The sequence below is a fragment of the Solanum verrucosum genome, unplaced genomic scaffold (assembly GCF_900185275.1).
Source record: "Solanum verrucosum unplaced genomic scaffold, falcon-dt-bn FXZP01000016.1, whole genome shotgun sequence".
NCBI lineage: Eukaryota > Viridiplantae > Streptophyta > Magnoliopsida > Solanales > Solanaceae > Solanum > Solanum verrucosum.
In genome coordinates this window covers 952778-964107 of record NW_026020243.1, presented here as the reverse complement: position 1 = coordinate 964107, position 11330 = coordinate 952778, and the positions used below count along the sequence as shown (strand labels likewise).

Sequence of the window (11330 nt, the reverse complement as noted above, 5' to 3'; positions counted from 1 at the left end):
TACTTTGTATCATATAATATAGATAAAAAGATGAAATCAGTCTCTAATGTTTAGGGATAGTTCGAAACCGTTCCTAATTCTTTAATCGCGAGCATAAGTAGTCTACTATGTTTCTAAAATGTGTACACATTTAGTCCAGAAAGTAGTATAGTGTCCAAATCTAAAAAATATTGTAAAGATTAATAAAAACGAGTATAAAGTTTGGCGATAACCCAAAATAATTTGTATTCTTTAACCTTGTGCATAAATAGTTCCTTGTGTTTCTAAACCGTGTACATTTTTAGTCTCCGTCTAAGTTTTAACAGGTTGGACAATATATATTCTAGTTGGGCTTATTTGAGTTATGCCCAAAGTGATCCATTAAAAATTGACCGTTATTTCTCATTTGTTGTCCTTTTAGTTAGTTGTTAATTGGGTCTGGGTCCCAAATCAATCTTTGCAAAGGCCTTTCAATTATGTTGCTTCTTCTCGGTCCAATAACTAGTTGTGTGGCATCTATGTAGGTATCGACATTGGACCGAAATTGGTTCATAACATTCTTAGAGAAGCAAAAGTTTTGCAAGTCTAAACCGATAGAAAAAGTAATATAATTGACTAAATTATTTTGAGAGTAAAAAAATTGTTTGACTAATTATAAAATTCAAAATACCATTTTCTTTATTTTGTAGATCTCTTTTACATTAGACGAAATCATAAAATACAAATTTAAAAATTGTAAAGATGATGGATCAAGCAGATGGGTTGGGATATGACCCATTGTTTAGCTCGTCTGAACTCAATCCATCTTAATTTATGGCCAATGACTCATTTATTGCGCTATTCCATTTTGATCCGTCCAAATTCAATTTAAGCCCGTCCATTAGCGAAACTATATGTATAGAGTGAATGTCAAAAAGTTGATTCTATGTGCATATTGTGGGTTCCTCATCAGGAACTTCCCATTAAAATGCACGTAAACAATCACATTTCAATCAAATGTTAAAGTATTTATCATGATCGTTCAATAAGAAGCGTTTTAATTTGTTATTAGAATTAGAAAAATTGAAAACCTATTGATTCTAATATGTGATTGCAATCATTTGGATCGGAGCTTTCAATTCATAGATGTGGATCTTAGACATGTGAATACTTTCTTTAGGCGGCTAGAAAGATATCCTTTGATTGGTTCGTTGTAGTGGCATTATTTAAATTCTAATATATTCATATTCAGGGGCAGATGTACAGTGTTTTCAGAGGCTTAACCCCCTCGGTAAAAAAATTACACTATATATATAAGATAAATTTTTTAATGTACGTGTATATATTTAAAATTGAACCCCCTAAACATATGTCAAAGGAGTAGCTCAACGGTTGATGGGGTTCAGGATTTCGCTTATATGAGCTTTGGGTCGCGGGTTTGATTCTAGGCAACAACATCTTCTTCTTCTTTTTTGTAATTTTTAGCGATTTTGCAGGCTTCAAGCTTCAGTTTTAAGTGTTTTTTTATTAAATATAGATAGACCAAACGACGCCGTTTCATGAGTCATAACTAATTAAAAAATTTATATTTTAAATCTCTAATTGAAAAATCAACAAATTTTTTTAAAAAAACCCTCTTTTCTAGGGATTGCAATATAATATTTTTTTCCTCCTAGTCTTCTCGTTCAATTTCACCTCTATTTTATTGCTACTAGTTGTAGTCCCGATAACAAAAACCCCTCTTTGTCAACCCGTTTGTTATTCAATCCGTTCATCTATGATCCGACCCATTTATTTATGAATATTATTAGCGTGTTTAATTTTTTTTGAACCCCCTGATAGAATTCCTGCCTCCGCCATTGTTCGTCTTAGGAGTCACTATTTTTGCTTTGTTTGTCGGATTAATATGTTTTATTTTTTGAACCCCCTTTTGTCATGGGCTGCTACCAAGCCATTTCAAATTGTTTAAAGGGTCAAACTACGTTACCTATAGATAAATTTAGACAAGTTTCTTTTGAAGTGAATACTTGAACACAAAGCATAGTTCGTAACAACCTACCTTTCAAGACGTACAATAATTCTTTCCCAACTTGAAGTGTTATTTTACCTATTAAAATACCACCCATCTCTATCAAAGATTTCAATGTCACAAATTCATTTTTATCTATATCTTCATATATTTGAATTTTAAATATCTCCCTTATTGATCTATTTGTTTATCATTATTTGAGTTTCTTATCATTATTTTATTTTCTATTTCTTTTTTTGTGTGAAAATATGAGAAATAAAAAAAAATGTGTGGAAGAAAAAATTCAAGACTATTTTTTTCAGGTAACTTGTAGTTTATCTTTGTATCTGACAAAAAATAGTGCATCTATGATAAGTATTACAATAAGTTGAGTGAAAATAAACTTGATCACTAAGATAATAAACCCAAATTATTTATTGAATTATCAAAGGCAAAAAAAAAAAAATCATGTGTGAGAAGGATCAAATATAACTCTTAATTTTGCAAAATGATCAAATATACCTATACATCAATAAAAAAAAATAAAAAAATTCACATCCCTTAAACAAATAGTGTAGATTTAGGTCATTTATATAACAGTAAATGTATGTGTGACTCATTTTTATAACTAGAATTATATCAACTCTAAATCAAAAGGCTAAAGGGCATATTACTAGTTTTCTAGATAGTATCACTTATATGGAATTTTAACTTTTGTTAATTTTTATCTTTTGCTTGAATTTCGAAATTCAAATTCGCATATCTAAGGTGATGTCTTTAATTAACTGCAAGTGTGAAAAATTATGTCTAATCTTCTTTCCCCAATGTCAATAACTAATTTATAAATGAAAATATTAGTAATTGAACTAGTCCTTCATTGTGGTAATGACAATTAATTTTAGAAAAAATTGTTTAAATACACTTATTTTATTATATTCTCTAAAATTTCCTGTCATTTGAAAAAAATTACAAAAATCCTTACTTAACGCGATGTATCAGGATGTTACTTTATGCGATGTATCAGTCGGATACATCATTTTACGCGATGTATCGATCAGATTTTTCCATTTTTCTCCCCTTTTTTCTCTTTCCTTCTTCATTAACTTTTGATGTTTTCTCTCTATTTTTTCCTTTTCTTTTTTTAAGATAAATCTTCCACTCCTACATTTAATTTGTCTCGCTATATATTCAGAAGTGAACTCAATTTTATTTTTTTAAAATATGGTTGCATCACTATTTTTTTTATTTTTAAAAAAGGAAAAAATCAAGTGAGAATTGATTTCTAGTCTTTTAGTAAATAGCAGACATTTAATCAAGTGTACCATTTAATCTTTTTGTAGTATGAGTGTCAACTGATAATATTACATCAATTTTAGAATATATATACATAAAATAATTAATTTTACAGAAAAAAACACCAATTTACGTGCCCAATTCGCCACCTTACATGTTATGATACATAGAAGTAATATTCTAATTCCAATCAAATTATTGGATTTCCTCCTACATTTTTTTTTTTGGCAATTAAATAAAGTTTAAGAAGTGATTCTAGGATTAAGATTTAATTTAGCAATATTGCATGTAATTATGTTAATAGTCTATGTGATTAAGTTATTAGAAGGATAATTGAGGTTTATAGAATTCAGTTAAAGTTCTAAACCTTATCATTGTAATTGATTGTAGAGTTATCGTTAAACGTTATTGAATAGTATGTTTAAACCTTTTAGAGAGATTTGAAGTATATCTCATTTTGAATATACTTTTTACTACAAGGTTTGATTAGATATTTGAATATACTTTTTACTATGTATGACAAGCTCACATAGAGTTTTTTTACAAATTACAAGTAATTTGAAAACGCAATCTTCTTGATACTTGAATGATTATACAGAAGCAAAATTCAAAAATAATTTTAATAAAATCTTTTGGATACCTGAATGACCATATAGTAAAACAACTCAAAGTCTAGATAATAAATTTCAACAAGACATCAATAAACGATACACCACTCAATAATTGGAATTACATAGGCTAGGCAATTGACAAAACCTAATTTCATATGCCCATTAAGCAGGAGAACAATAATGGAATCAAATTTATATTAATAATAATAATAATTAAAAAAGGAAAGGAGATGCCCCTTCCCACCCTCCCCTCCCCCCAGGTTTCGGGGTTGCAAAGGGGCAACCTTTTCGGTAAGGCGCCCTCGAAGGAAGGGTCCACAGACTTTTTACCCCAAGGTCAAGCCATCAGCTCAAATGGCAAGGTTGAGGGGATTGTGTCTTAGGTCACAAGTTCGGGCCTTGTGCCAAGCAAACTAAGTCCAGTACCCCGAGGTTTGTAATCTGCATTAGGCTCAAATGTTTGGTTCTGGATGGATATTTGGTCATCCAAAAAAAAAAGAGGAGATGATGAAGGGTTTCTGTTACCATTCATAATTTCTTCTCCCATCATGACTGCTGTTGCCAAATCGAGAAGCTGAAAACCTATGGTGATGATTATGTTTGACTGATCCATAAGAAGTTGAATCATCAAAATCAAGCCTGTTGGACTTTCTAGATGAATAAGAAACAGAAGAATGATCGCCAGAACCAACGTTGGATGTCCTGGCTCTCTTATGTCCAGGAGTTGAAGGAGATCTCCAACCATTGGATCGAGGAAAGTCTTCAGGATCATCGGTGATCCAACCAGCTCTTTGTTTTGTATTGTACCTTGATGCATATCCTCCTCCATATTCTGTGTTCTTTTTCCTTGCCTTACCATAATCATGAGGAGCAGATTGGAACTCATAATTTTCCTTTCTTTCCTTGAACACTTTCTTCTTGGGGGTTGATGATTCCCGATTCCACTTATTGACCTTGAGACATACAATAAACACACAATAAGGTAACATTGCAACGAAGAGATTTAGAGTAGGAAGCAAGAAATGACCTATAAAGGAAGAGAAAGACAGAATTTGGAAAAAAGGGGATGGAAGGTGCAAATGAGCAGTTGTCAATCACAGATATATAACTCACTATATTGGAATTAGTGCATTCTCGTGCAAAATGTCCTTCTTCGCCACACCTATAACAAGAACTAAGATGCCATGTACCACTAGTCTCCCCACGAGATCCTGTGCATGCCTGCATTGAACATGTGCAAGTTGAAATTGCAGTATTCAAAAGGATTCCTGAACAAGGACAAGAGAAACACAGACCCCACACACACAGGAGTCATGACATTTCATGGCCATTTACTTACCAAACCGGTATGGCCTAGCAGACCACATCTGTAACAGGATATTTCACTCGGACCACCATCAGGGTAGCTTGCACAGCAAAGATGACCAAAACTCTTACAAATGTAACATTGTATTTCCTGTAGAGGTCAAGGTGAAAACAGGAAAATTGATGATTAAGAACAAAAAAACAACTCAATTTCAAGTTAAAGTTTCTTCAGCAATACCTTTAGATCATCAGCAGAATAGTTATTCCAGCATGACAACATATCATGCCCAGAATCCCCACATTTTAAACACATTCTTGAACTCTCAGATCCTCCTTGGTTTTTTTCAGGGCAATCCTTAGCACGATGACCGCCCTTCTTACAGATGAAACACTCTTTGCCCTGTTCATAATCAGCAGACTGAGATATATACTCTAAGACCAAAATTGAAATAGCATTGGAGTTTTAAGGTCCAGATAATATATTTGTTTCAAAATCCAGGATAAACCTAATTTCAAATAGGCGCTCCTCTCAGATATTCAGAATACTAATGTGCAATATACTCTGGTTAGCAAAGAACCTACCAATGCGGTCTGAACCTACCAAAAAGATTAACACAGAGAAAAAGTATGTGCAGTCATGCAATAGATGCAGTTCTATGATTCTACAACTTACAACAGTATCTAAGTAGAACACAATCATCATATACTTCACTGGTACTACTGATGAACCATACCCTGCTAAGAAGACAGGAGGAGTAGGCGAGTTGATATAAATAACGTGTCAGATAAGGGAGAGGCAATGCTGAACTATGAAAAATGAAGTTGCTTTGAGGACTGCGGAAAAAGATAGAACTTATGATCTAGTTGTAATGTTTGGTCAGAAGTGGCAGTTTAGAAATTAGCAGTTAGCATTCTGTTTCAGCATAGTAGGTCTTACCCCTTTTTTGTGAACCTCAATTGCCAAGGAGTACACAGTTATTTGTATGGCTTCGTGAACATTCATTCACATCGGACATCGTTTCAGTAGGAAGTATAACTAATTCGTGCCAAAGGTCCAAATTTGAAGTCGACAAACATATACAGACCCTCTATACCTAATACCATTGACTTAGTGGTGATGTCTTTTGTTTATTGCACGGAAGTGCACGTCAAAACTGCTTGAGATTAAACTTTCCACTTAACCAATTCAACAATCGTGAGGAGCTAAACAAGGTGAAATAATCACAAAGGGGACACATAATAATGGCAGCTATTTCAACCACTAACCTTTGTACACTGTTTAGAATTATGATCAAAATTCCCACAAACAAAACATGGTTTTTTGCGTTTGGCCGAAGTACAACTGACTGTCGTATGACCCTCTTCACCACAATTATAACACGTCCCCCAACTGCTGTCTGGAGGATCAAAGTATCTGGGCCCCCGCTGAGATCATAGAATGAATAATAAAGATATAGACCAGCAAAGTCATTTAAGAGATTGTTTGGATTTGTAAAAAACAACGGTTCAAATCATATTACTTCAACTCACAAGAAGCCTTCGTAGGACAACGCCATTAGACATCTCAACAGGATTCTTTTCAGCTGCATTGTCAACAACATTCATATCTATACTAACCACATTTTCTTCTTCTTTCATTCCATCCACCTAAAACAGTCAAGAAGATAAACGTACATATCAGTGATCAAGCTCAATTTTTTCTACCATTAGTAATTCATTTTCCAGATTTCCAAATTAAATATGAAAACAAATACAGATTTAGCCTTGCAACTCATTGAAGAAGAGGAAGATTAAACTAACTTTTGTGTAAGTGATTTTTTGTTGACAAAAGATAAACCTCTCTTAAAGACTTACTTCGGGTTTCAAAGGAATGGGGTTACATAAGCTTTATTCACATCTTCTGTGATTATTGACATAATCAGAGAACAACTATCATCAGTATACAATAGAAAGAACGAAGAGGAGCGACATATGGAACAAAAATGTGATGAAGAGGAGCGACATATGGAACAAAAAAGATGCGTCAAATTTTTGGTTGACCTTCTTTGTTAGGACGGCACAATTCTCTAAACTCACTGTACTGAGAGCTAAACATGTACAGTATCATATCAGAATGGGTACTACTAGTTAAAAAAATAATCTTTAAAGGATTTCTTTTGAACAGGAAACATCAGGACCAAAGTTCATCCCTGAAGGTACATTAGTGATCCAAATTATTATCAGTCTCTATTACGATTCAGTAACCACTGGTGCCTCTAAATCCAACACAAGTAAAAAATGTTATTACAATAAGGGTTTCTTTTTAAGTTTTAACTGTTTTAAGGCTTTATAATTCACTTCATCTTAAAAACTCTGTCCACTTATTTAACACCATTTGACTGGGTAGTAATTTGGCATGTGTGCATTCAAACAGTAGGATGATAATCGAAAAGACAATAGGTTCAAAACATGAAATCAAAGTTCAAACTGGATAGCAGGATGGATCTTTTAATATATCTGAATAGTATAATGAATTAAAATTCTTGAAAGTCGTGCAAAAAACAAGTATATAAAATGATCGCTATCTTAAAAATTATTGGACATCTCAAAAAAGAGAACTTGGAATGGAAAAGGTATAGCATTTCATCCATTCCTTCAAACAAATCATCCCAAGACACAATAACTTCTTTTAATGGTAAGTACTTGTCTATCGAGCCAAGGGTCTATCCAAAACAGCCTTTGGGTATGTTCTTGTCATTGTTAATGGTAAGAACTATCTTCTTTTGTAGTTATTTTGGTTTTCTACTTTTTTGTGAATAGGTGTCATTTCCTTACCGGTTTTCTATTAGTAGCTTAAACTATACCTCCACTCATGTTTATTGGTTTGAGAAAGATAAAACTTAATTAAACTGAATATTTATGCTGAAATTGGTGATCCAATAAGCAAAAACACAGTGGTGAATATAGAACATGCAAAAACGCCAAACAGCTAAATGTGCAGAAGCAAATTCACATTACCATAGACATATCACTACAGAAGCTCTGAAACCCCTTATCTATTCCAATTGACACCTGCTGAATAACAAAGTTAAGAAATCACATAAATCAATCAACTTCAAATCAAAACAATTAGTTAAGCTAATAAACAATGCATAAAACATCATCAATGCAATCTCACCAATTTTCAGACTAAATTTAACTACTTACAGGGTCTTCTGGAATCTCAACATTCTTTTCCTTCTTCTTCTTCTTCTTCTTTTTCTCTTTCTCTTTCTTTTCCTTCTTCAAATCTGTAACAACTACAACTTCGCCATTTTTAGTTGAGCACCCACGAAGCAAAGCTTTCTCAACAATTTTCAAGCTGAGATCTTCATTAGCTTCGACATCATCATCTTCATCTTCTTCTTTTCTTTTCTTACTTCGCACTCTCTTAGATTTCTTAATTTTTACCTCTGCTAATTCCTCTACCTCCATAACATCTGATTTTGCTGATTTCTTCTCCTTCTTCTCTCGCTTACCCATTTTTTTACAGTGAAATTCCAATCGATTTGGCTAGGGTTTAAGCGGAGAAGAAGGGAGCAGAGATAAACCCTAATTTCAAAAATCCCCAATTAATAAGAGTTCGAATGTAATTAGGGATTGTTGGGCCTTCGAATTTTTAATGGGCTTTTGGAGTGAAGTTAAAGTTTGGGCCAAGTGCACATAAAGCTACTTTGAGAACTATTTAAGGCATAGCCAAATTTTATTTGACAATACTTATTGGAAGTTGTTGAATATAAATTTGTTATATTTCTTTAGTTATTTATGTTTGTTATTATTTATATTAATTATAAGTGATGTGTAATAACTAACTTATTTGAATTTCAAGTTCTACATTAATTGACATTGTTATGTTATAAAAAATGGTGTGTTGTAATTATAGCTTTGTGACTCTTGAGCATTGTTGATAAAAAAAAAGAGGAAGAGAAGGGTTGGTATTACTTAATGATTACGTGATTCGAATTAAGTCAGGGCTATAATGTGGACTCATGACATCTGGTGGAAACAAAAAAAATAGTTAATGATTGAAAGTAAAAGAGAAATTGAGTTTGAATTATAAGTAGTGCTTTTCAAAATGGTTAAGTATATTACTCTCTTTATTCCTATTTAGTTGATACTGTTTTAGATTCACGCTCCTTAAGAAGTTAGATAATTTTATCATAGTATACTCTTATTTGGTGTTCTTTGAAATTGGGTTTTCAATAAATGAACATCAATTAATTTATTTTGATTATTAATTTGATCAATGAACATGAACAAATTATTACTTAATTTTCTTATGTTGGTCAAATTCATACTCTCAAAGCTAATAACTCTCAATGGTAAAATAGGGAGAATAATAGCATTTATGCATTGATTTTGTTTAATGAATAGTACTCTCCCTTGTCCCTAGTACAACAATATTTGTCCACTATTGACTTGACACACACATTAAGAAACAACAAAATAATAAGAGTATATTAGTACACCATCTTTTGAATATATTAAATTTAATGCTTAAGAAAATGTATTAGATATTGAGTAGTATTTAATAACAAAGGTAAGCGTAAGACAAACAAAACATGTAAAACATCTCTTGATTTTTTTAAAAATAGACAAGTATTGTTGGATAACTATTTTTTATACAGTGGGCAACTAAAAAAAGGCGAAAATAATATTGAAAATATTTATTTTTTAATAAAAACGACATGAAAATAAGAACTGAGTGCGAATGTTTTTAATTAAATAAATAGGCATGACTTAATTAGATTTCTAAGATAAGATATTATTAAATGTCTTCTTATCCTCAAAAAGGTATGAAAAACATGGTGTATGAAACTTCTAAATAATATAAAAAATATCTCAATAAAGCAAAATGCACCTCAAAACCAAAATAGGAAAAACTATCAACGTGAAAATACCTATTAAAGATATTAAGATTAGAATTATTTAAATTTAAATTTGATTAAGTACAAATAATTAAGGCCTAAGGAGGGTTAAAATGGCATTATGAGTGTTTTGTTAACCCATATATTATTAAATGTCTTCTTATCCTCAAAAAGGTATGAAAAACATGGTGTATGAAACTTCTAAATAATATAAAAAATATCTCAATAAAGCAAAATGCACCTCAAAACCAAAATAGGAAAAACTATCAACGTGAAGATACCTATTAAGGATATTAAGTCAGAATTATTTAAATTTAAATTTGCATTAAGTACAAATAATTAAGGCCTAAGGAGGGTTAAAATAGCATTATGAGTGTTTTGTTAACCCAGATATTATTAAGTGTCTTCTTATCCTCAAAAAGGTATGAAAAACATGGTGTATGAAACTTCTAAATAATATAAAAAATATCTCAATAAAGCAAAATGCACCTCAAAACCAAAATAGGAAAAACTATCAACGTGAAAATACCTATTAAGGATATTAAGATCAAAATTATTTAAATTTAAATTTACATTAAGAACAAATAATTAAGAACTAAGGAGGGTTAAAATGGCATTATGAGTGTTTTGTTAACCCTAATCATAAAGGCACGATTGTAATTTGAATGCCTATATTACATACTTAATTTTAATTTACATTAATGTAAATTAATGAGATGCATATATATTCATTTTATCTTCCATGTTTGTTAATTTATTATTTTTTTAATAGTAAAAATGTCTATATAATTATTGTCAAACACATACAATTATATGCCTAGTACCATAATATAACTTTTACTATTTGAGACTCTTCTATAATATTTAGACAAAAAAATATAAAAATTTATAGAACTATACGGAAATCAAGACAAATCAAGATGATAGAATGATTTCAAAAATAATAATTTTAATTATATAAAATAAAAATGATATAAAATCGTAAATACATTAATTTTTTGATATTTTGAGAGCTTTCAATGTGATTTACGACATAATTTAAGAATCATATTTCAAATATCGTATTATTACATGTTGCTTCTTTTGCTTAAATTATCGTATAATCTATTTGTGTTTATTATTTTTCAATGCTATTTGTAAAATAATTTCTTTACTAATATATTTACTTTTCAGATCTACTTTGAAATGCTTTATCTATATCGAGGTTCGACATCATTTTGTTCAGACTACATTCTACACTTATGAAATTACCATGAGTATACCGCGTTG

General features: G+C 31.2%; 1 protein-coding gene across 2 annotated transcripts; it reads right to left on the bottom strand.

The window, feature by feature from the left end:
- Window positions 1-4048: 4048 nt before the first annotated feature.
- On the bottom strand, window positions 4049-8754 carry LOC125832983 (protein AIR2-like). Of its 2 annotated transcripts, none has more exons than XM_049512150.1 (8): window positions 8362-8754; window positions 8173-8229; window positions 6706-6822; window positions 6442-6600; window positions 5414-5575; window positions 5210-5326; window positions 4984-5091; window positions 4049-4823 (listed from the first exon to the last, which is right to left on the bottom strand). In XM_049512150.1, exons 1-8 carry the CDS (start codon window positions 8674-8676, stop codon window positions 4392-4394), a joined length of 1467 nt encoding a protein of 488 aa, XP_049368107.1. In that variant the 5' UTR covers window positions 8677-8754; the 3' UTR covers window positions 4049-4391. The 2 variants fall into 2 exon arrangements, with proteins under 2 accessions (XP_049368107.1, XP_049368108.1); XM_049512151.1 differs by having other exon boundaries at window positions 8173-8226.
- Window positions 8755-11330: the final 2576 nt, after the last annotated feature.

What these genes read in the sequence shown, in the direction of transcription:
- LOC125832983 (XM_049512150.1), bottom strand. Translation starts at nt 8,676, where the DNA reads ATGGGTAAGCGAGAGAAGAAGGAGAAGAAATCAGCAAAATCAGATGTT. An exon ending in ATTCTGCTGATGATCTAAAG is followed by an intron (nt 5,327 to 5,413) that starts GTATTGCTGAAG and finishes TGACCTCTACAG; the next exon opens with GAAATACAATGTTACATTTG. An exon ending in TGCTAGGCCATACCGGTTTG is followed by an intron (nt 5,092 to 5,209) that starts GTAAGTAAATGG and finishes TGTTCAATGCAG; the next exon opens with GCATGCACAGGATCTCGTGG.